Here is a 25,357-nt window from a genome sequence, read left to right as displayed (position 1 = left end):
AGTTTTTAGATCCATCTGGTATTGCATCTCAAATGTCATTGTCCTGCCCCAGGTCATCAAGGTTTTTCCCTGTGTTATCATCTAGGAGAGTTTTTGTTTGTTTGTTTGTTTTTTGTTCTGTTTTTGCTTTTTAGGGCTGTGCCTGCAGCATGTGGGGGTTCCCAGGCTAGGGGTCCCATTGGAGCTACAGCTGCCGGCCTACACCACAGCCACAGCAATGCAGGATCTGAGCCACATCTGCTCACAGCAGCTCAGAGCAACACCAAATCCCCAACCCACTGAGTGAGGCCAGGGATAGAACCCGCGTCCTCATGGATACTAGTCCTATTTGTTTCTGCTGCACCACAACGGGAACTGCCTTTTCTAGGAGTTTTATAGTTTTGTGTCTTATGTTTAGGTCTCTAATCCTGTTTTTTTGTCTTTTGTTTTTTGTTTTTCTTTTTAGGTCCACATCAATGGCATATGGAAGTCCCAGGCTAGTGATCAAACCAGAGCTGCAGCTGCTGGCATATGCCAGATCTGAGCTGTGTCTACAACCTACGCCACAGCTTATGGCAACACCAGATCCACTGAGTGAGGCCAGGGATTGAACCTGTATCCTCATGGATACTGGTCGGGTTTTTAACCCACTAAGCTACAATGCGAACTCAGTCTGTGCTCCATTTTGAGTTAATTTTTATGAAAATCTTATGTCTTTTTTTTTTTTTTTTTTTTTTTTTGCATATGGCTGTCCAGTTGTTCTTGCAGTATTTGTTGGAAAAGACTCTTTTTTTCCTTTTTTGGCCACCCTATAGCAGCATATGGAGTTCCTGGGCCAGGGACCAGATTGCATTTGTGACCCATGTCATGTCACAGACACTGCAACACTGAATCCCCAACCCACTGTGCCGGGAAGGAGTCGAAGCTACATCCTAGCACTCCAGAGACACAGCCAACCCCGTTGTGCCACAGTAGGAACTCCTATCTTTTTTCTATTGTAATTTGCTTCTTTGTCAAACATCAGTTAATTATATTTATATGGGTCTGTTTCTGGCTCTCTCTTCTGTTAATTTACAAAGTTGTGATAATTTCTGCTGTACAACAAAGTGATTCAGTTATATGTATGCACATACTCATTCTCTTTCAGCTTTCTATTCCTAATTTGCTCAAAGATTTTTTTGTTTTTATGTCTTTTGCCTTTTTAGGGCCCACCTGTAGCATGTGGAAGTTCCCAGTTCTTTCTGCCTCTGTCTTCTAGAAGAGATTGTGGAGAGTTGGTATAATTTCTTGAATGTTTTGGTGGAATTCGCAAGTGAACCTATCTGGGCCTGGTGCTTTCTGCTGTGGAAAGGCATTAAATAGTGATTAAATTTCCTTAATAAATATAAGCCTATTCAGATTGTCTGTTTCTTCTTGTGTAAGATTTAGCAGGTTTATCTTTTAAGTATTTAATCAAATTCGTGGGCATATAGTTGTTCATATTTCTTTATTATCCTTTTAGTACCATGGAGTCTGTAATGCTGCCCCTCTTTCATTTCTGCTGTTAGTGACTTATGTCTTCGCCTTTTTCCCCTTAGTTAGCCTCACTAGGGGCATGTCCATTTTGTTGATCTTTTCAAAGAACCAGGTTTTTGTTGTTTGTTTGTTTGTTTTTACTTTTTAGGGCCAAACCTGTGGCATGTAGAAATTCCCAGGCTAAGGGTTGAATCAGAGCCTACGCCACAGCCACAGCAATGCGGAATCTGAGCTGTGTCTGTGACCTACACCATGGCTGACAGCAATGCCAGATCCTTTAATTTACTGAGCAGGGCCAGGGATTGAACCCGCATCCTCATGGATCCTAGTCGGGCTCACTACCACTGAGCCACAACAGGAACTCCTAAGGTGATTCTTGATATAGTTGGATTAGTATCTACCATATTTGCTACTGTTTTCCTTTTTTTGCCTTGGTCTTTTTTCCTATTTTTCTCTTCTACCCTTTTTCTCTCTTTCATGGTTTTTAGTAGGGCATTTTATATGATTCCATATTCTCTCCTTTGTTAGCATATCAGTTGTATTTTCCTTTTTTTTTTTTTTTTTTCTTTTTTTTTTTTTTTGTTGTTGTTGTTGTTGCTATCTCTTGGGCCGCTTCCGCGGCATATGGAGGTTCCCAGGCTAGGGGTTGAATCGGAGCTGTAGCCACCGGCCTACGCCAGAGCCACAGCAACGCGGGATCCGAGCCACGTCTGCAACCTACACCACAGCTCACGGCAACGCCGGATCCTTAACCCACTGAGCAAGGGCAGGGACCGAACCCGCGACCTCATGGTTCCTAGTCGGATTCGTTAACCACTGCGCCACGACGGGAACCCCCGTATTTTCCTTTTTGTATGTGTTTTTTAAATTAGTTAATTTTTGTCTTTTTAGGACCACACCAGCAGCATGTGGAAGTTGCCAGGCTAGGGGTCAAATTGGAGCTACAGCTGCCAGCCTATACCACAGCCACAGCAACGCGGGATCCAAGCCGAGTCTGAGACCTACACCATGGCTAATAGCAATGCTGGATACTTAACCCTCTGAGCGGGGCCGGGAATCGAACCCGCATCCTCATGGATACTAGTCAGGTTTGTTACCACTGAGCCACAATGGGAACTCCTTGTGTATGTTTTAGGGTTTGCAGTGTACATTTACAGATAATCCAAGCCCGTTTTCAGATAACATTCTATTGCTTCACAGGTCTTGTAAATACCTTATAATAGCCAACAATCCTAATTCTTCCCTGCTCTCCTTTGTATGATTGCAGGCTTTCATTTTACTTACCCCTAAGCATATGAAATAGACACATAAAAATACCTACTTGAATATATTTTTGCTGTTCTTATTTTGAATAATCTGTTATCTGTTAAATCAGTTAGGAATATAAAACATCAAAGTTTTCGTTTTGCCTTCACTTATTCCATCTCTAATGCTTTTCCTTTATGTAGATCCAAGTTCCTGATCTGTATCATTTGCCTTCTCTCAGAACTTTTAACAGTCTTTATCAGGCAGGTCTGCTGGCAACAGATTCCCTCAATTTTTGTTTGTCTGAGAAAGTCTTGATTTCCCCTTCACTTTTGAAAGGTAGTATCGCAGGGCACAGAATTTTAGGTTAGTTGGTTTTTTGTTTTTTTGTTTTTTCTCTCAACTCCCTTGTTTGCAGAGTGTCTGAGAAACAGAATATAATTTTTATCTTTTCCTTCTCTATACGTAAGATGTTTTTTCCCTCTGGTTTCTTTCAGGATTTTTTCATTGTCTTTGGTTTTTTCAAAGTTGGAATGTGATATGCCTACATGTACTTTTTTTCACATTGAATCCTTCTTGGTGTTCTCTGAGTTTCCTGAATCTGTGGTTTGGTGTCTGACATTAATGTGGGGAAATTATTGGTCATTATTGTTTCAAATATTTCTTCTGGGGAGTTCCCCGTTGTGGTTCAGTAGGTTAAGAACCTGACTAGTATCCAAGAGGATGTGGGTTCAATCCTTGGCCTCGTTTGGTGGGTTAAGGATCCAGCATTGCCTCAAGCTGCAGTGTAGGTTGCAGATGTGGCTCAGATCCCCTGTTGCTGTGGCTGTGGTGTAGGCCAGCAGCTGCAGCTCTGATTCAACCACTAGTCCTGGAACTTCCATATGCTGCAGGTGTGGCCCTAAAAAGAAAAAAAAAAAATTTCTATTTCTCCTGCTATTTCCATTACATGTGTCTTTCCTAGTTGTTCTCGTAGTTCTTGGATATTCTCTTCTATTAATTTCAGTCCTTTTTTTTTTTTTTTCCCCCTCTTTCCTTTTTAGTTTTTAGAGTTCTGATATCATATCCTTAAGGTCAGAGATTCTTTTCCCAACTGGGTCAGTTCCATTAATGAGCTTTTCAAAGACACTTTAAATTCTATTGCAGTGCTTTTGACCTCTAGCGTTTCTGCTGCTTTCTTCGCATTTCTCTCTCTCTGCTTATATTATCCATCTGTTCTCACTGTTGTCTACTTTTTCCGTCAAAGCCCTTAGCATATTAATCATAGGTTCCTTTTTTTTAAAAAAAAATTTGCTCTGTTAATTCCCACATTCCTATCATATCTGACTGGTTCTGCTGCTTGTTCAGTCTCTTTGGACTGTGTTTTTTGCCTTTCAGGATGCCTCGTAGTTTGGGTTGAAAGGCAGCCGTGGGGTACTGGGTGAAAGAAATGCTATAACTAGGCCTCGAGCAACGCAGCGGTGAGGCGTCGGCGGGCTGAGTGCTCTGTCGTCCTCAGTCTCTCGGGGAGCCTGTGCCTTGGACTGCGAACACACCACTGCTCTGAGTTCTCCTCCAGCCCTGGGTGCGATGTGGCTGGAAGCGGCTGGAGTTCGCCGTCTCCCTCTCCCAGGTCGGGTGGGCTCTGGTCAAACCCCAGAAGGCGACGCTCTGGTAAAATAGTTTCTCCGGAGGGCAGGCCGTGTTAAGAAGCGAGGAATGCCCATGTATTCCAGAATGGTCCCTTTACCCCTCTCCGTGCTAGAAGCGTGAGGGGAGTTTTCTCAGACCTTCCCTCGGAGGCTCCGGCAGGAGTCCCGTAGGTGAAACTCCAGGTGGTGGGGGGCCCCTCCGTGACTGCGCCCCTGGGGGTTTTTAACGCTCAAAGCTGTGTACGCCGAGCCTCTGGCAGTTCATGGATCACAGTTCAGGTTTCCCTGCCTTGGTGCTGCTGCCCGGGTAGTCTGCTCCTGGGTTTCTGCTGGGTTGCGTTGTGATTCTCTGCATCTCTCCCTCTCTCTCTCTCTCTCTCTCTCTCTCTCTCTCTCTCTCTCTCTCATTTTGAGAGCAGTGGTTTGCCCTGGGACTTCCCTTCTCTGACAGTTCTGAGAGTTTGCTTTTTGGTTTGTTCAGCTTTTTACTTGTTGATAGGATGCAGCAGCACTTCTAAACTCCTGATGTGCCAGACCGTAAATGGGAAGTTAGTTCATTTATTTTTATTACCTGTAGCGTATTATGTTGTGTAACAATTTACACATTAATTTTCTTATTGATGGATAGTATCTCAGTCTGGGCCTAATCAGGTGACCACGCAGTGATTTAAACAACTGAAGTTTAATAGAATTATTAACTCTGACAATAAAAGAGTAACTTCAAGATGGAAAGGAACCCGATAAGGGTGCCCTAGAGTTGAGGAAAAGATACTCAGGAGAGAACAAACCTGGTGAGAAGGCTCTCTACACCGAATTCAGACTTCCTCTGAACTAGATTCAGACCCTTTTGGAGAAGACATGGTTGTAGCCCCCTGGAGGCTGTCGACGTGTGCTGGCTGGCCCAGGCCAAGGCTCGTCCAGTCACTGGGCAATCAGGAAGCAGCCCTCTGGAGCACCGGCACGTCAGCTAGCACCCGAGCCTGCACAGAGAGTAGGAGACGTGGAGTGTATTATATCCCTTGGGAACGAGGTGGAAGACGAAGCTAGGAGGCAGGGGTTGAGTGCACCAGACAAGCAGAGGGAGCGGGACTGGTGTGGGCATGCCTGGGGCATTCAGCAGCCTTGCAGGGAGGGCTGCGGAAAGGTGATCGCAGGTCAGGTCAGGGATGCAAGATTGCCAGGATGCGACTAGGTCAGAGCACCCCTGCCTGTCCTCACTGCCTCACTCCTGACTGCAAGGAAGGGAGACTCTTCCTTCTACATCGTCCCTCCAGCGCCCTCTACCGAGAAAGTTTAACATTGTGTTCACTATAAGGGAAATGCCTGAAGGAATTCCCTCTATGGCAGAGCGGGTATTAATGGCTGAATTTGGAGTTGAGAGATACTAAATTGGTAACTAGCACAGACATTTAGATTGTTTTAAATTTTTCCCTATTAGGGTCAATGTTGCCCAAAATATCCTTTCTCGTGTTCTTTTCGTATATATGCATAAAGATTCTCTGAAAATCATATGTAGGCATGAACTTGCCGGTTCACGTTTTCAGAATAAGATTAGCAGATCAGTGACGATGCATATTTATATGAAACTTGTTAGGTATCATCTGATTTTAAACTAGTATATTGGGACCAGAAGTACTGTCTTCCTTAAGCCCTGAGCCCTGTCTTCCAGGGTCAGGAGCAAAATCCCCGCTAAGCCTCCTCTCTTTACTCGCTAACCCTTGCAGCCCCCTAACCTCTATCTGCCTTGACTCCTCTGAAGCTAATTTCGTTATCCCGTATCCCCGTTTATGTCAACCACCATAGGAAGCCCCAGTTAGTCACCCCTTCTGTCTCCTACATTCTTTTTCTTTTTCTTTTCTTTATTCTTTTTCCTTTTTCAGCTGAATATGGAAGTGCCTAAGCCAGGAATCAAATCTGAGCTGGCGCTGCCAACTAGGCCACCGCTGCAGCAATGCAAAGTTTAACAGATTCTTAACCCAATGAGCTGGGCTGGGAATCGAACCAGTGCCTCCACAGAGATAAGGAGGATCATTAACCCACTGCACCACAGTGGGAACTCCCCATCTCCTACATTCTTAGTTCCTGTAAATCTCCAAATATTCCCTTTTTGACTCCTTCTCATCCCTCACTGACTCTTGAAACTCTTCCAGTGTACCTTCTGGAATTCATAGTCTATCATCAGCAAAATCTCCTATATGCTCGGTCCTTTTCCTTTTTCTTTTTATGGCTGAACCTGCAGCATATGGAAGTTCCCGGGCAAGGTGTCAAACTGGAGCTGCGGCTGAGGCCCACTCCACAGCCATGGCAACACCAGATCCCAGCCGCATCGGTGACCTGCACTGCAGTTTATGGCAACATCAGATCCTTAACCCACTGAACAAGGCCAAGGATCCAACGTGCATCCTTACAGAGAAAATGTCAAGTCCTTAACCCAGTGAGCCACAACAAGAACTTCTATGCTCAGTCTTCTGATGAAATCCTAGGGGAGAGCGAAGGGTTAGAACAGTGTCTGCAGCCCTCTTAAATGTTAACTCCTACCTCTGACCTCTCTCATGACCTCCTACCATTGAGCTTGGAAGGAAGGGTAGATGTCTCGCTTGTCTTTTCATGATTCTCCCTCTCTTCTTCCTAATTTCCCAAAGCTTTGAATATTATACTATTAAATTGTATCTCTTACTCCCCATCATTGCAGCTATAAATACCTTAATTCTTGACTCACTTTTACTCTTCGGTTCTAACTCCTCTGTTATTTATTTATTTTTGGTCTTTTTAGGGCCACTTCCACGGCATATGGAGACTCCCAGGCCTACGCCAGAGCCACAGCAACGCAGGATCCAAGCCATGTCTGAGACCTGCACCATAGCTCACGGCAACACTGGATCCTTAACCCACTGAGCAAGGCCAAGGATCGAACCGCACCCTCACGGTTCCTAGTCGGATTCGTTTCTGCTGCGCCACAGCGGGAGCGCCTCCTCTGTTAGTCTTAGTGGTTTCAGTACATTGATGCTGAAGATCTTTTTGGTGCTTAGGACTTGGAGTTCACTGAACGCCCACCGTCCAGTGAGCGTCTCCTCCACGCCACTTCAGTCTCATACTCCCTGGACCGATCCAGACTCTAGACCTTGTCTCCATAATTTTAGTTTCATTCTTTCTGCTCTCCAAGCACTATCCCAATCTTTCTCCCTTGTGCCATCTAGAAACTTCATCCCCCCGAAAGCAGTCATTTGGTTCCAGGAACCCTTACGTCTATTGTTTGAAATGCCTTTTAGACCCCGGTGTGGACAAGTCACTGATCAGTCTTGATTTTAAGAGGGAAGTAGAGCTGGAAGGTGCCTGGAAGAGAAAGTGAAGAACCAGCAGGATCCCCACTCCGCCTTCAGGCCCAGGGGGACGGAGGGTGTGTGAAAGCAAGCTGTCCTTACTCGGTCATGTCCCCCGGTTCGTTAAGGGCTCTCCTACCTTGATGTCCAGGGTGCTTGGGAATATGAGAGGAAAGATACGCTGGCATTTGCGAGGCCAGTCAGAAGCCCTGGCCAATGTCAAGATGTAAGGGGTGTTAGAAATGGAGAAAAGATAGGAATATGGAAACATTTATGAGATCAAATCGGCAGGGTTGGTACTGATTGTCTCCAGATTTCCTGGCTGGGTGACTAATGAGCAGTGATATCCTTAACTTAAATAAGGAATATCAAAGAGAAGACTTAAGGGAAGGAGAAGGAAGACCCCAGAAGCACATCCATACACGTAGGGACACTTGGTTTATGACAGAGATGACACTGGGACAGCTGGATCTCCACATGGAGAAATCGAAAGGCTTACCTTCCTTCACAAAAAACAATTCTAGGTGAATTGTAGACTTTTTTATCAGCTTCAGTAGGTATAATGGACAAATAAAAGTGTAAGATATTTAGGAGTTCCTGACGTGGTGCTGTGGGTTAATGACCCAGCTTGTCTCCTTGGTGGCACCGGTTGGATCACAGGCCTGGTGCAGTGGGTAAAGGAGCTGGCATTGCTGTAGCTGCAACCTAGGTCACACCTGCAGCTTAAGTTCCTCCCCCCTGGAACTTCCATGTGCCATGGATGTGGCCAAAAAAATCGTAAAATATTTGAAGTTTACACATGACAATTTGGTATACATGGATTATAGATTTAAATCTAAAAGCCAAAACGCTAAACTTTTGGAAGGTATATGGTAGAACATCTTCATTTTTTTAAACAAAGAACATGAAGGTGTCGCAACAGAACAAAGGGTGGGAAAAAAATGTAATTGTAATGTGTGCATGTAAGGATAACTTGATCCCCTTGCTGTACAGTGGGGAAAAAAAAAAAAGTAAAAAAAAAAAAGAACATGAAGGGAAAGGGTGAGACATTTGACCACATTGAAATTAAGAATTTCTAGTCACCAAAAGATACTGTGAAAAGTCAAGCCATACAATGGGAGAAGATAATTATGACACTTAAAACTGACAAAGGGCTTGGATTCAGAACTTTTGAAGAACTCCAGGAGTTCCCTGGTGGTGCCTGGGTCGGTGGAGGAGGGGGAAACACCTCCAGTAAGTCAATAAAAAGATAGTACAATTGAAAAAAGGGCCAAGAAGTTCCTGTCATGGCTCTGCAGAAATGAATCCAACTAGGAACCATGAGGTTTCAGGTTCGATCCCTGGCCTCACTCGGTGGGTTAAGGATCAGCGTTGCCGTGAGCTGTGGTGTAGGTTGTAGACGCGGCTCGGATCCAGCATGGCTGTGGCTGTGGCATAGGCTGGCAGCCTCAGCTCCGATTAGACCCCTAGCCTGGAAACCTCCATGTGCCTCAGGTGCAGCCCTCAAAAAAAAAAAAAAAAAAAAAAAAAAAGAAAGAAAGAAAAAAATGGCCAAGAGATTTGAACAGGCAATTCACAAAAGCAACCTAAATGGCCAATGAATATACAAGATACTTTTTTTTTTTTTTTTTTTTTTTGTCTTTTTGCTATTTCTTGGGCCGCTCCAGCGGCATATGGAGGTTCCCAAGCTAGGGGTCTAATCGGAGCTGTAGCTACCGGCCTACGCCAGAGCCACAGCAACGCAGGATCCGAGCCGCATCTGCAACCTACACCACAGCTCACGGCAACGCCGGATCATTAACCCACTGAGCAAGGGCAGGGACCGAACCCGCAACCTCATGGTTCCTAGTCGGATTTGTTAACCACTGCGCCACGACGGGAACTCCATACAAGATACTTTAATCTCATTGGTATCTCTGGAAATGCAAAATAAAATCACAGCGAAATACCATTATATGACCATCAAACATGGCTTAAATTAAAATAAAACCAAGTATAGATAGGTATGCGAAACACTACGAATACTTAAGTACCACTGGTGGAACTATAAATTGTTTGAAAAAAACGGTCTGGCGCTTTCTCAGGTAAAGTTTGAAAATAGATAAACTGGAGCACAAAAGGTCACATATTTTGTGATTCCATTTCTAGAAAATGTCCCGGATAGGCAATTCCACAGGAACAGAAGGGTCAGTGGTCGCCAGGGCCTTCGGGAGGGAGTGTGAGGAGTGACTGCTAACAGGTCGTTTCTTTTTTGAGTGATAAAGAAATGCTCTGGAAATAGGTAGTGGTGCTGGTTGCAAAACTGCGCCAATACGCTAAAACGGCCACACTGTGCACGTTACAGTGGCGAATTTTATGGTGTGTGGATTATATCTCAACTTTTTATTTTTTTAGAGCAGCACCCATGGCATATAGAGATTCCAAGGTTAGGGGTCCAAACGGAACTACAGCTGCTGGCCTACGCCACAGCCACAGCAATGCGGGATCCGAGCCATGTCTGCGACCTACACCACTGCTCATGGCAACACCACATCCTTAACCCACTGAGCAAGGCCAGGGATCGAACCGGTAACCTCACGGTTACTAATTGGATTACTTTCCGGTGTGCCACCATGGGAACTCCTGTATCTCAGTTTTTTAAATTGAAAAACTAAAGTATCTAGAGATACATACTTAGTTGGTAAAGCTATAAGGAAGTGATTGCTGTAAAAGTCAGGGCAGTGATTACGTTTGCTGGGGTGGGGAGGAGTTTGGATGGGAAGATGACCTGTTGTTAACCTGGATGGTATTTATGCAAGCGCTTGCTATATAATCGTGTTTCTTTATAGCCAGTTAAACCTGGAAATGAAGCAGCTGGTTAAAGGTCAACTGACTGCTCCCTGTTCTGTTTGTTTATATGTGTTGTTATAATTTGTGTCTCTGGGATGGATGATTATTTGTCTTTGAACTGTTTCTTTTCAACCGTTAAACTGCTTGGTAGAGTTGAGAAGGTCTGCTTTTTCCGGGTTGCTAGGTTTTCTACTAGATTTTTTGTCCTGTTGAGCTATTGCTAGCTGTTTTTTTTTTTTTTTTTTTTTTTTTTTTTTTGTCTTTTGTCTTTTGTTGTTGTTGTTGTTGTTGTTGCTATTTCTTGGGCCGCTCCTGCGGCATATGGAGGTTCCCTGGCTAGGGGTTGAATCGGAGCTGTAGCCACCAGCCTACGCCAGAGCCACAGCAACGCGGGATCCGAGCCTCGTCTGCAACCTACACCACAGCTCACGGCAACGCTGGATCGTTAACCCACTGAGCAAGGGCAGGGACCAAACCCGCAACCTCATGGTTCCTAGTCGGATTCGTTAACCACTGCGCCACGACGGGAACTCCTATTTCTAGCTGTTTTTAAGGAAAAGTTCTTTTCAATGATAGGATTTTTCTGGGGTCAGAACTTGTGACTATTAAGTCAGTAAGAAGGGTCAACTTAGATATTTTCTTCAAAATGTTACTATTCTACCATCCTGATCTTCCTTCAAAAGACGACCAATTCCAATTATTGATTTTATTGTCACGGTCTTCACAGTAGTAGTGTTTGGCCTCTTGGTAAAAGGACTGTTGGAAAAATAGAGAAAAGACAATAAAGGCAGCATAGACTTCTTCGGCCACAGTTTCTGTATGATGAACAGTTTCCCTGGTCTTAATCCCAGGTTCCTGTCACAGAGCTTCTAGAAACCTTGGAACTTCCTGAGTGATCGCGTCTTTGTGACTGCTGCTGAGGCAACGCATGGTGGCCCCCTGTAGCGTCAGAATGGTGGCTGGTCACCAGGAAAACCAACCACATGATTAGAAAATTGGGGCTTTTGTCCAGCCCAACCTCCTGGGGAGGAGACAGGAGCTGGAGATTGAGTTCGCTTGTGTTGCCGGTGATTTAATGAGTTATGTGGTAGGGGGAACTCCCATGAAAACTGTAGACACTGAAGCTCAGAGCAGAGTTTCCTGGTTGGTGAACACATTTATGTACTGGGAGGGCCAGGGGTCTAGATTCTACAAGGAGGGGGCACAGCAGCTCTGCATTCATTCCCGACTTCACCCCTGTACACACTTTCTAGTAAAACTGTAATGATACATAGAACACTTTCTGAGTTCTGTGAGTCATTCTAGTGAATTATTGCAGCTGGAAACCTCCAAATTTATAATCACTGTAGGTCAGAAGTACAAGCACCTCCCTCCTCCCACGTTTTATGGCTGAAGCAGGAAGTGAGGCAGACTCGTTAAGGACTTTGCCCTTAACCTGTTGGTTCTGTGCTAACTCTGTGTGGTTGGTGTCGGAACTGAATTGCAGTACACCTAGTTAGTGTCAGAAGAGTACCTTTGGAAAACTGTTTTGGAGCCTGACCTGTTGGGAGAAATGCTTTTATAATCTGTTATGTCATCAGCTTCCAGGTAGTAGGAATGCATCATTATTTACTCCTGAATCACAGACGCTTTTTGCCAAAGATTATAATCACACACATACAGATCTGTTTTTGGCTCTGTCCTGGCAACTGCCCCATAACTTGGAAGCCAGTTTCCTCTCTCTGACGTTGGCCATATTTGGTATATTAGACGTGGAATTGTGAACCAGCTCTAGAACATTCTAGTGAACAAATGTATAAATCTCAATAACCGACGAAGTAGCAAGTACTTACCTCCCTGACACTGGAATAAAGATGTACCATATGTTGCCCTTAATTCTGGTAGATGCCATCAAGGGTTTGAAAACAGGCAGAGGGGAAAGAGGACATACCCAGTTATTAAGACTCAGAAGACGCCTTTTATGCAGAAGCTGTTATAAACTAATTCTGGGCGAATGCGGTCTGACTTTACTATGGCTTTCTGGAGTCCTTAGTCACCTTGCCTTTGACTGACTTAATGAAGAAACCCCCTAATTCCTTTCCTCTTTCTACTCAGTCTACGAAATTTTGAAGCTGGACTTTTTTTTTTTTTTTGCCTTTTAGGGCCGCACCCGTGGCATATGGAGGTTCCCAGGCTAGGGGTCGAATCGGAGCTGTAGCTGCTGGCCTACGTCACAGCCATAGCAACGCGGCATCTGAGCTGTGACTGCGACCTACACCACAGCTCACGGCAACGCCAGATCCTTAACCCACGGAGCAGGGCCAGGGATTGAACCCACAACCTCATGGTTCCTAGTCAGGTTCGTTTCTGCTGTGCCACAGTGGGAACTCCAAAGCTGGGCATTTTTTCTGATTGCTTTGTACCTTTCTACTACTTAGAATTTTCAAATAGCAGCATTCACCACAGTGGTTCTCTAAAAGCTGATGTACTTGGGTGTGAGGGGAAAATATAAAAACTGCTTACTTTTTATCATGAAAAATGATGATTAAATTAAGCTTTACTAGGGAGTTCCCATTGTGGCTCAGTAGTAACAAACCCAACTAGCATTCATGGAGATGCAGGTTAGATCCATGGCCTCGATTGTGGCCTACACCACAGCCACAGCAACCCCAGATATGAGCCGCATCTGCGACCTACACCACAGCTCACGGCAATGCTGGATCCTTAACCCACGGAGCGAGGCCAGGGATCGAACCTGCAACCTCATGGCTCCTAGTCGGGTTCATTTCCGCTGCACCACGACAGGAACTCCCTGGGAACTTTCACATGCCACGGGTACAGCCCTAAAAAGACCCCAGAAAACCCCCACAGGCTTTGCTGTACTCATTAGATCCATTTGTCAGACTGTGTCTGAATTTGTACCTAACATCACGGACACCGTGTGGTGTTCCACTGTACACCCGCAGTCCGTCGTTCCCCTCGGCGCGCTGCCGCATGCCACAGCTCACAGGCGAATTGCTACAGTTCCTTCTGAAATGGTGTTGAGGGACTTTTGGAAAATTGGGTATAAGAGGGAAATTTACTGGTTGTCTCGTGGCAAGTTACTTAAAAGGTTAGACTAAGTGATGTAATGCAGTTTCCTTTTAAAAATGTCGAAGTGTTCCAAATTTGCTGACCTTTTTTGTGCTAACAAATGATTTTTAGTAGGATACTGCCTAGGAGATATTTGAGCGGGTCGGGGAAGGCAAATACCCTTGGCTATTCCTTCAGGGTGAAAGTGACATTTTAACAATGAATGAAAAAGTGGCTGCATTTTGAAAGACGTTTGTGCCAGAGAGAGAGCATTTTGAAAATGGATATTTTGAAAGGTTCCCATCTGTATGTGTTTTTATTGACCAAAATGATGCCACCTATTGAAACAGGTAAATTACCATTTTTTAAAAACATTGGAAATAGAATATCCTTATCTTCCAAGTTCAATAGATTTTGAACCACTTGTTTAAAAAAAAAGATGCGTCTTTCCATTAGTTTCCAAGAAAAACTGCTGAATGTCACAGAAGGTAGAAATTTTTTATCGCCCTCTGGGTGGAACTGAAAGACGAGTAGCATGATGGGGTTTCTGCTCCGAGGCAAGGGGCTAATCATCCAGCTTGTCTCTGTGGAGGATGCTGGCTTGATCCCGGACCGGGCTCTGTGGGTTGAGGATCTGGCATTACGGCGGCAGTGGGTCGCAGCTCCAGCTCAGATTGGATCCCTGGCCCGGGAACTTCTGTATGCTGCACTGCGGTGCGGCTGTAAACGAAAAAAAAAACCCAAGTATCATGATCTAAAAAACAGAACCATTAATACACTTCTTTGATTGGAAGCTATGCGTCTTGGTGAGGTTTATTTTCCATCTATAGTAAAACCAATCTCAAAATCTAAATTTAAAAACCCAACTGTGAAAGACCTAAGATTTCTAAAAACGTGAACCATCTTCAGTCATAACACACTCAAAAGAGTGAAAAATGGTATAACATGAATGAACTAAACACAATTTCATTTTTAAATATTTGTTTTAAAGCATACATTTTGATAATTTTGTGGAATGAGTACCACTACTGAAACGGTACCTATATCCATCGTGGCCCACAGTCCCCACGTGTCCATTTACAGCTCCTTCCGCCTCCAGGCAACCATTGATCTGCGTTCTGTCCCTTACAGATTAGTCTGAATTTTATAGAATTTTAGTCTAATTGGATTCGCATGGTATGGACTCTTTTTCTGGTCTGGCTTCTTGTCCTTTGCTTTTCCGAGTGAATTTTAAAAGCAGCTTGTCCCAAAGGCAGCCGGCGGGAAGGCTGTGCGTGCGTGAGGCAGGCCATACAGAGAACATCTCTGTACCTTCTGCTCATTTTTGCTATACACCTAAAACTGCTCCAGAAAGAGTCTTAACTTTTTTCAAGGCAGCTGGGATTTTGATTTGGATTATTCTGAACCCGTCCATCAGTTAAGGGGAAACTGACGTCTTGGCAGTCCTGAATCTTCTTACACGTGGGATATTTCCCCATTTATTCAGACCGTCTTTAATTTCTCTTGACCCTGATTTGTATAGCTCTGATGCATCTTTTTCAGGTTTACCTCTTAAGCATTCCGTATTTTTAATGCAGTAAATGGTATCATTTTTATTTGCAATTTCTGGTTATTGCTAACATGTGGAAATACAATAGATTTTTGTATGTTGACCTTATATCCTGCAGCCTTGCTAAAATTGCCTGTTTTGAGGAACATTATTATAGATTCTGTCACATAGACAATCTATGAATAAATACAGTTTTATTTCTTCCTTTCCAATCGAGGTGATTTTTATTCTCTTTATTGCCTTATTTCATTCACTAGGGCCTCCGGTACAGCTCTGAATGGGAACAGCTATAGCGTTAGCATCCTTGCCTCATTTCTGATCGTAGAGCATTCTGTCTTCACCATTAAGGAAATGTTAACTATAGGTTTGTCGTAGATGCCGCTTAACAATTTAAGAATGTTTTCTTCTGTTCCTAGTTTGGAGAAAATTAGGTTATTGGTTACTGAATTTGTAATATTTGAAACTAGGTTATTGGTTACTGAATTTTTGTCAAATGCTTTTTTGTGTCCAATGTGATGATATAATGGTTTTTCTTTGTTGGCCTGTTAATATAGTGGGGTTTACTGATTGATTTTTGCAGATTTTATTTTTTATTTTTTTTTATCTAGACTCCATGGAGAGCAGGCACTGAAAGTTTTACATGTGGGACCCTCCCAGACCTCACAAGTCTCTTTTTTTGGCTGGTTCTTTTCTTTCTTTTTAGGGCTGCACCTTCGGCATATGGAAGTTCCCAGGCTGGGGGTCAAATCAGCTGCAGCTGCCGGCGTAGCCACAGCCCCAGCAACGGAGGAATGAGGCCGCATTCGTCATCTATGCCACAGCTTGTGGCAACGCTGGATCCTTAACCCACTGATCGAGGCCGGGGATCGAACCCAAATCCTCATGGACACTAGTCAGGTTCTCAGCCCACTGGGCCACATAAGGAACTCTTTGCTTCTTTCAAGTCCTGCCCAAGGAGACAGCTCCTCCTCATCACTTTTCTCACACCCTGCTGGCATGTGCTAGCCAGGAGGTGGAAGCAGCTTGTAGGCAGTAGCCCTGGACCCCAAGTACGAGAAACCCAGAGTGGGTACTAGGTTGAGAGCAGATCTACCGCGTAGGGTTGTGCACCTCACCAGGGCTCCCAGTCAAGGAAGGGGACGAGCAGAAGCTGAAAAGGCCCGTTCTTCAGTAGTTCTGCCAAAGAGAGTGTTTTTGTATAATTGATATGGAGGTGCTGCGTCGGTGCGGGTGGGAGTGGGGCATTGTTTGAGAGGCTGGTTTTTCCAAGATCCGTACAGAAAGACAGTATGTGCTATCCACACCCGTTAAATGGAGATAACGAGAAACAATTGGCAGCTTTATGGCACTTGGAACATTCATAGCCTGTATAGAAAATAAACCATCCAAGGAGTAGCCAGGGCAGAATGCTGAACTGCCAGGTCCCTGGGGAGCTACAGCTCCACACAGCCAGTGTTGGTTCATAGAGGTGAGCACGGAAGCGGGGAGGTGGCCAGGGACCGGCAGACTGGTCAGCACGTCACGGAGTAAGGTGCTTGCTTCACCACGGCCTTCTGGGTAGAAACGTTGACAGCTTCTGCCAGCTCAGGGCTCCTACATGCCAGCCTTCAGCTGGAAGGTAGCCCAGAGAAGTGTGGCAGGCTTAGGTTTGAGAGTCGTTGTCCCTAGCTCAAAGGTAAGTCCAGTTTGGTTCAAAGTGTCTGAGCTATAAATTTGCACATTTTAGGGGACATGTGAAAAGTAAAACAGAGATGGAGATAATTACTGCACTGAAGAGGGTGGGCCTGCCCTGCGGCGTGGGGGCCTTGTGTGTGACCTGTTGAAGGAGCACTGCTTCCCCACTTCCCCTTCAGCACACATATTTCTGGGTGAGCCCCTTGTTAGCAGTGTGCAGAGATGTGTGTGCAAGAGACCTTCAGACCACGAGTCCCATTGCGCTTTGAAAAATGGTTGAGCATTTGGCCGTGCCAGCTGTGCTGGAAGAGTTCAAGCCTTTGGGAAGCTGGGTTAACTTGAGGAGGCAGATTGAAACCTGAGGTGTTCCTAGGAGGGCAGGAAATTATCAAGGTGCTGCTAAATCTGGAACAGATGCCTGAGAAACATAGATGGTTCCAGATAACTTGGGAACAAGGGAGATGCCTCTGAGCTGCCAGACTCTCTCTGCAGAGACTCATTAAACTGACGACGGGCCTGGAAACACAACCTCATGTGCTGATTGCCCGTCTCGGGCCTGATTTCTTCCCCAGGTTGTCACCTCAGCCCTCCTCAGAAGCAGACCTCACAGAGGCTTCTTTTCCTTCCCTCCCCACAGGTAGCAGTCCTTTGGATAGCCCCCGGAATTTCTCTCCAAGCGCACCTGCTCACTTTTCCTTCGTTCCTGCCCGTAGGTAAGTTAAGAGAACAGTTCCTTTCTGGTGAACACGTGTGACCCTCGCGTGAGGTCAGTCAAACGGCACCTTCGGCCTTTGAGGCGCCGCCCTTCCGAGAGTGACTTGGTCCACAACCATCGAAGTCCCGCCCTGCTCTCCTCACCCGGGTCGCAGTCGCTTCATCTCAAGTTTGCTTGCCAGACACCCTAGGTGTTTGCCTGTGAATGTCCAAATGGGCAAGAAGATAGTGGAAGTGGGTGTATTTTATTTTATTTATTTTACGATCCTGAGCGCAAGCCCCTGGTCTGCAGGGGGTGCTCCCAACATCACACGCTCAGCGAGGGCCAGCCTAGAGCGAGGAATGAGAAAATGGGCTCTCCTGCCAGGAGGACCCAAGGTATACTCTTTATGTCGGCTAGTTCCAGGGAGCTGGAAGGGGCCATTTGTGCCTTCCAGGAGGCATACCCGGTCTCCACTTCGCCTCCCATGAATTTCAAAAGATGTGGTGTGTCGCAGAGCCATGCTTGCATTCCTCAGCTCTCACTCCTTTCTGGAAGTGATCTAAACTGATCTCCGGCACGTGGTAGCAAACCTGGCGGCTCAGCCCATTGCCAAGCTCTGACTGGGCCTCTGGAGGAGTACTGAGCTGATGGACCGGAGTCCAACCAAACCACACACCAAGGCTTCATATATAAATGATTTACTTTTCAGGATAGCTCTAAAATTCTTTCGTGGCTGAGTTCTTGTTCTTTCATTTTATTTTTTATTTTTATTTTAAAAAATACTCTTGGGTAGAGTCAGCCTTTGGCATGCAGACCTCCAGAAAAATCATGGCTCCAGATTTAGAGCCTCTAGTGGATAGAGTGCCGTTTGAGACTGCATATTATGGATATATGCAGTTTGAGACCTGAGCAGTTTCTGTACTCAAGGCTACCTTTAAAACAGAGATAACAGGAGTTCCCGTCGTGGCGCAGTGGTTAACGAATCCGACTAGGAACCATGAGGTTGCGGGTTCGGTCCCTGCCCTTGCTCAGTGGGTTAACGATCTGGCGTTGCCGTGAGCTGTGGTGTAGGTCGCAGACGCGGCTCGGATCCTGCGTTGCTGTGGCTCTGGCGTAGGCCGGTGGCTACAGCTCCGATTCAACCCCTAGCCTGGGAACCTCCATATGCCGCGGGAGCGGCCCAAGAAATAGCAACAACAACAACAACAACAAAAGACAAAAAAAAAAAAAAAAACAGAGATAACAGAAAAAGAAAAAAATTCCTGAAATAGCATTAACTCAGTTATTCAAATGGCGACAGAGAAGAAATCCACCCCCTTCGTCTCCAGGAGTCTGTGTAGCTGAAAAGGATGTGGACAGATTGGGAGAAGTTTGATGGCTGACTTGGGTGCCCCCACCCCCCCGACCCAAATGCCTTGTTCAAAACATATATTACCAAGAGTTCCCACTGTGGTGCAGTGGGTTAAAGATGCAGCGTTGCCGAAGCTGTGGCTCAGATTCAATTTAAAAAAAAAAAAAAAAGCATACATGTACCATCAGAGTGTGTCCCGTGGACTCACCTCTCCTACCCTGTGTAACTTCCGGTTAGCTAACAAGAATCCAGGTTGGAATTCTTATACTATGTGAATATGCTGGGTGTGTGTATTTGTTTTTCCAGCCCAGCTGGAACGTCTGATTTAGCCCAGACTTCCTGCTTTGATTGTGTGTAAACTGCAGCCTCAGATGTGGTCTGAGCTGGGACAGCAAGACTTGGGACCAGTCTCTCTAAGTGGCATCGAGTCATCTCCCCTTTGTTCTGTAAACATTAACTGAGCACCCAGTGAGCCCGGGCACTCTCCTAGGTGCTTAGTTATATATATAGTGGTAACACTATAGAGAGAGCCCGAACTTTTAGAAACTTGGTAGAGTCCTTGTTCTCTTTGAAGGAATGCTGTTCCCTCAGGTCTTCGCTGAGTTAAGCCGTTCTTGTCTTTATTTCTCATCTTGAACGTCAGCTCCCCGAGGCCTTCCCTCACACGGCAGTGTAGAGGAACCCCATCGTCATTCTCTAGCAAATCATCCAGTTCTAGTTTGAAACGCGTACTCTTCCCTACCTGACGCATTCGTCCATCGTATCGAGAGCGGATTGGCTCCGGGACCCTCGCAGATGTGAAAATCCCCGGATGCTCAAGTCCCTTGTATAAAATGGCATAACGTTGGAGTATAATGTACGCACATCCTCTCCTTCGCGTTAAATCATCTCTGGATTACTTTTAATACCCAATACAATGTAAATGCTATGTAAATAGTTGGCTGACAAATTCAAATTTGGCTTTTTGGAATATTCTGGGGTTTTTTTTTTCCCTGAATTTTTCTCTTTTTTTTTTTTTGGCTGCACCTGTAGCCTGTGGAAGTTCCTGGGCCAGAGATCAAAGCTGAGCCACAGCAGTGACCACACTGAATCCTTAGCTCCTAGGCTGCCCGGAAACTCCTTCGCCTCAGTAGTTTTGACTCAGGGTTGGTTGACTCTGCAGATTCGACACCCCAGGGCTGTCGAGGGCTGACTGTATTTTCTTATTTGTTTGTTTTCTACCTGCCCTCAGCCAGGATCAAAGCACCTTTAATAGAGATGCTTTAATCTGTTAAAGACTGTGTGTGCTGGTATGAAGCGTGCACTCCCTCCGTGCGTACTGACTGAATGGGCAGTGGGGAGGAATAATGGACGAGAAAACAGATAGGTACAACCTGTGACAAGCACGTGACCTGCCTGAATGCACAGGAGGGTACTCAGGCTGGAGAGTCTATGCCGGCTGGTCACGTAAGGCCTCAGAAGGACTGGCTTTTAAGCTGACCTGAAGAATAAGGAATCTGGCACCATGGGGATGAGGGCACAGGTGTGTAGACCAATCCAGGCAGAGGGACTAGCACGTTCTTTTGCTACCCTTGTGTCTGCTTCATTCTCTGTACCTTAGGAGTGGGATCAGCTGGGGGTTTGGGGGCCTGTCGTTACCATTGAGAGCCACACAGGTCTGTGCCAGGCGGCATGAAGTCTGAGTTACATGAGTGGAGCACAGCACCCTGGGCTGTTGCCTTACCAGCATCGTAGGAGAAGCAGCTCGCTCCTGCTGGGGGTGGGTGGGGGCAGAGAGGACGACGTCAACGCTGCCAAACAGGGTGCTCAGGAAGGGCGTTTCTCAGCACTGAGGTCAGGCTTGGGCTTTATAGCATCACGTTAGTTTGGAATATCACACAAAAGGCAGATTTAATGAAACGCTCAAGATAGACTCCCCCCCCCCCCGGCACTGGTGGCATATGGAAGTTCCTGGGCCAGGGATTGAATCCGAGCCACAGCTGTGCCAACGCCGGATCCTTAGCCTGCTACACCCCAGCAGGAACTCCAGGATAGCCCCATAGTGTGCAGTTTCACGTCTGACTTCCACATATTCCTAAACAAGTTTGCCTCTGCCAAGCTAGAGCAAATGCCAGGCTCAAGCAGATCAGCCTCTGTGGTTTTCTTTGGTTCTCACTTTCATGTGTGTCTTTTCACTACAGCCATGGCCACAGAGCAGACAGGTAATAGCCGACGCGACGGGGCAAGGGGCTGGGAGACCGCTATGCATGGCCAGACAGTATGGTTTGAGGGCTGTGCTTGGTGAGAACTGGCTGTGATGAGTCTTCTCCGACTGCGGGTGTGAATGTTCGGCCTTTCATGTCTAGCAAAGAGGCCCTGAGGGAGCCCCTCCACCTGCTGGAACCAAGGCTCTGTGCTCATATGCTTGGAGGCAGGACCGCTGGACAGTTCTAGGCCTCTGAGCGTGGGGACAGATCACTCTCGTTGCCGCAGCGCCACGCAGCCCCCAGTGGAATGACCAGGCGGAGGAGATGCAGGTGTCCTGTAGCAGTGCTTCTGGTGTCCCTGCTCTCGGTTTACAGAAGAGTGGCTGTCATGCAGTTGGTTTCCGTGTCTGTATGGAGGCGGGAAATCCACTATGGAGAAGTGTATTTGACAGGGTTTGGGAAATGCCTCCCTGAGTGAGACTAGTCCCATCTTGGCGGAGCTCCTTTTCCTGGGATTGGCTTGCTTCCTTGCGTAGAGCTCTCAGAGCCAACAGGGCGATCAGACAGAATACCGTGTTTGAGCAGCCTCCTGGCCATTCCTCTGCCTCAGAGACTGGGTTCCAGCAGAACGGGCGGCCGGGGCGCATGAAGTTGAGTCTTGTGCATGCGGCATGCATCCCGGCTCTCCCTCCCAGAAACCACAGGGAGAGCTGCTCCGTGCTGGCGGGGGTGGGACGAGTGCTTCCGACCGGAAGAGGAGCCCTGGCAAGACTGAGTCCTCGTTCTCCTTCTTCCTCTCTGCGCCCACACCCCCTCCTTAACTGTGAAGCCTGGGACAGTTTACCCGGGTCTCCAGGCCTTAATGTTGTCCCTGAAGATTGAGCGACTCGAACTTAACTTCTAAAGGGCCTCCACTGCCAGCGTTCCAAGGTTCTGCAGTTTTTCTCTTACTTAGTGCAGGCGAAGTAGCCCCACGCAGCGCAGGAAAGCACACTTGTGTGACAACAGACCCCACAGTGCAGGATAGGATCACTTGTCCCTGTTATCAAAGCTTCAGACCAGACACCTGCTTGATCTTCCTTCTCCACAGCAAAGCAAATCACTGTGCTCTCTGTGGACAGAGCTGTAGGGGGCATCCTCTCAAGAGCAGCAGGAAGCCTGCCGCAAAGTCTCAGGCACAGCCAAGGCTCTGCCACCTCACCCCTCTTGGATAAGGTTGCTGTCGCTCTTTGGCAAGCCTTCTCAAAGACTGGATTTATGAGTCCTGGTGGGTCCTGGGTAGCCTTTGGCTGTTTGCCATTTCTTGATTTCATCCTTGGACTCAGATGGTTGTTCCACTTCTTCCTGGTTGTCAACCCTGTGGCCTGGTTGTCAACGCCAAAGGCCCTTCAAATGAAGCCTTCAAAAAGCAAAAGAGGATTTTAGTGGCAGTTCTCTCCTTGTGCTGATGCCTTTACCTGGAGTCCTTTGTCCTTGCTGAAAGTGGATAAATTGAGAGTATAAAGATTTTTTTCCAAAACCATAGCATCGTATAACAGATAGACTTATTTCAAGTCACGGACTCTTTCTAGTCAGAGACGTCTGTCTTTGCAGTGGTAAACACACAGCAGTAGGCCCCATGTAGGAGAGAGATACGAAAGCACCAGCTGTCTCGAGACAAGGAAGAGCCTTTGTGAACCAACGGCCCAACAAAAGCTGATGCAAAAACAGGCAGGTCCTGGGCTCGGGCAGGGTCAGGTGGGAACAGCCTAACACGCTTTTCGTTCGTAGGACGGATGGACGGCGCTGGTCTTTGGCCTCTTTGCCTTCTTCGGGCTACGGAACCAACACTCCCAGCTCCACTGTCTCAGTAAGCAGCCAGATCTGTGGCCGTACCTCCTCCTTCCCTGCAGGTTATTGCTCCCTGTCCCTGCGGTGTGCCCAAGTCATTCTCAGCTTTTCCTCCAAAGCCAGAGGTTGCTGGGGGACAAGGCCCCGTGGGGAGACTTCGGGCTTACGCTGACTGGGGAGCCCCTGGCCGCTTTTAGTCCCTGCTCCTGGACTGCCTCCGACAGGTCTGTAATGCCTTCTTTCAACACTGTCCCCTCCAGTCATCATGCTCCTCGCAGGAAAAGCTGCACCAGTTGCCCTTCCAGCCCACAGCCGACGAGCTGCACTTTCTGACGAAGCATTTCAGCACAGAGAGCGTCCCGGATGAGGAGGGCCGGCAGTCCCCGGCCCTGCGGCCCCGCTCCCGCAGCCTCAGGTGAGGGCGCCTCGACCTGCCGCCCAGGTGCCGTGGAGCTTCTCTGCACAGCACAGGAGTCAGCAAACGCACCCCTTAAAGGGCAGCACACGTAGAAAAGAACTTATGCTTTCTTAGACGGTCTCAGGCAGCCGCTGTTGTACAAAATCACCCGCAGACATTACGTAAACTTTCTAAAAGCAGGCAGCGGGCCAGACTTGGTCTGTGAGCCATAGTCTGCCCACCCGGGCATAGCACATGGGCACAGCGCGAACGAGTCAAGTCCAGAGATGCTCAGACACTTTGGCTTTGGGTACAGCTCAGCTCACCACCCTGAGGTACCTGAGGACGCTGTCAGGTGGGTCCCCTTTTTCCCTTGGAAGTAGTTGGCAGGAGACGTGTGCTGTAGACGCCAGCCAGTGGAAAAGAGGTGTCACCCGCTCTGATGGTTACCTCTCTGCAGAACCCGGAGGCCCAGGAGAGATGAGCCAGGCCAGCCAAAAAGTTGCTGCTACAGCCACTGGTTGACTCGGGGCAGAAGCCCATTGCAGAAGCAGAACTAAATGTCCATCTGAATCTGCCTCATTTCGCGGAATCACCTGGACTCAGCAGACCAAACAAGCCTGACCAGTTGATTTAATCTATGAATCCCTTAGATTAAATCAGCTCTTCTCTTTGGCGTTGGGTGGGAAATCTGTGCCAAGATCCCCGGTGAAAGAAGAGGCTAGAGGTTAAAACAAGCGTGCCTCTAAAGCCGAGTTCAGCTCCTCAGGGTCGCTGGGAAATAAAAAGTCGGTAGCGCGTTCAGGGAGGGGGTCCGGGGGGCAGTGCTTCCCGGAAGAATCCCCTCAGGTAACCCTAACCCTACCTTAACCCTACCCTGTGAGTGTCCGGCAGTGCGCTGAGCCAGACCCCAAAGCCTGGTTCAAGCTCCGATTGACGGGGTTGACGACCGGAACTGCAGGGCAAAGGGTCCGACATACAAGGGCGTGAGCAGGGAGCCGCGTGTCTGTCTGTCTCACACGGAGGAAGGGCTGAATCGTGGTGCTCTCCACAGTCCGCACAGAAACTGGGGCACCTCTTAGGCTGTTTGAGATTCAGAGGACTACAAATCCCAGGGAAGTCCGGGGGTTACTCCTCTAAGACGCCTGGGAATGTGCAGCAACGTGCCAGGCTGACCCCGGCCCGCTGCAGGGACAAGAGGCAGAGAGGAACTGCTCTGAAGCTCGCTCAGCGGGCATCACATGGCAGGGGCACCAAACTGGCTAGGACTCAACCACCCATTCGGTTGTATGACTCAAACTTTGAGATCCTTTAAGAGGATGTAAGCACACATGGGCCAAAGGGTAACAGTCAGATGATCCAGGTTTACGGCACATGACAGGCTGGGTTGACCTCGTTCATTGCTCAGGACAGAGGCCACGTTAGGCCTGGTGACCACAGCTCGCCTGGGAAAGATGCAGGAATATACTGTCTTCCTTTGGTTATTTTGGCGGTTGTTTGATTTCGCCTGGTTCCTCGAACATACTGGTGTGCCCAGCCCCACTGGCCAAAGCGAAGAAGCACCAGAGCGTCTTGCGCTGGGGGAGGAGATCCTCGAAGGGCCGCCAGAGGCCTCAGGTGGCCTCTCCTGTCCAGGCCTTTTCCGGCCCTGACAGGTCTTTGTGAAGGCCAGGCCTCTTACAGGCGGGCGGTCTAACTGTGGGTGGCACATTCTGAGCTGAACGTGGTGTGCTGGCAACTCTGGAACTCGCGCTCCTTAAGGTGGGGGCGCATGGGTGCAGCGGGCAAGCAGGGGCCCCGGGGATGGGCATCTTTCTCCTGGATGGTTCCACGGCGCTAAAGTAACGCAGTGTCTCTTTCTTACGTAGCCCTGGACGGTCACCAGTTTCCTATGACAGCGAGATAATAATGATGAATCATGTATACAAAGAAAGATTCCCCAAGGTAAGGCTCCACTTTAAAGGAGACTAATGCCGTTAAACGCAGCGGGAGGACGGTGGGAGGATGCGTGCCGGCTGCAGGGGCAGCCCAGGGGGAGAGCTGGAGGCACCAGCCCAGGGGCTCCACCTGCTGGGCAAGAGGAGGGCAGCGGGGCTTTGTACC

At 47.4% G+C, this 25,357-nt stretch overlaps 1 protein-coding gene and 1 long non-coding RNA gene across 2 annotated transcripts in view; both read left to right on the top strand.

Moving 5' to 3' along the window:
• Nucleotides 1-25,357, top strand: part of MAST2 (microtubule associated serine/threonine kinase 2) — a 212,218-nt gene that overhangs the window by 165,114 nt on the left and 21,747 nt on the right. Inside the window, 5 exon segments of the mRNA XM_021096724.2 lie at nt 17,431-17,506; nt 21,022-21,042; nt 22,798-22,876; nt 23,118-23,272; nt 25,123-25,198. Of these exon segments, the coding sequence (XP_020952383.2) occupies nt 17,431-17,506; nt 21,022-21,042; nt 22,798-22,876; nt 23,118-23,272; nt 25,123-25,198 (407 nt within the window).
• On the top strand, nt 694-8,714 carry LOC146403003 (uncharacterized). The gene is made up of 3 exons (XR_014808443.1): nt 694-950; nt 2,599-3,526; nt 3,633-8,714. It is a non-coding gene; the product is annotated as an uncharacterized LOC146403003 (long non-coding RNA).

The sequence above is a fragment of the Sus scrofa genome, chromosome 6, assembly GCF_054392235.1.
Source record: "Sus scrofa isolate SSC_HxYL_T2T_F1_AM1 chromosome 6, Sscrofa_HxYL_maternal_Yorkshire_Landrace_v2.0, whole genome shotgun sequence".
Lineage (NCBI taxonomy): Eukaryota > Metazoa > Chordata > Mammalia > Artiodactyla > Suidae > Sus > Sus scrofa.
Note: the sequence above shows the minus strand (reverse complement) of the source record. Positions and strands in the feature narration are given on the sequence as shown.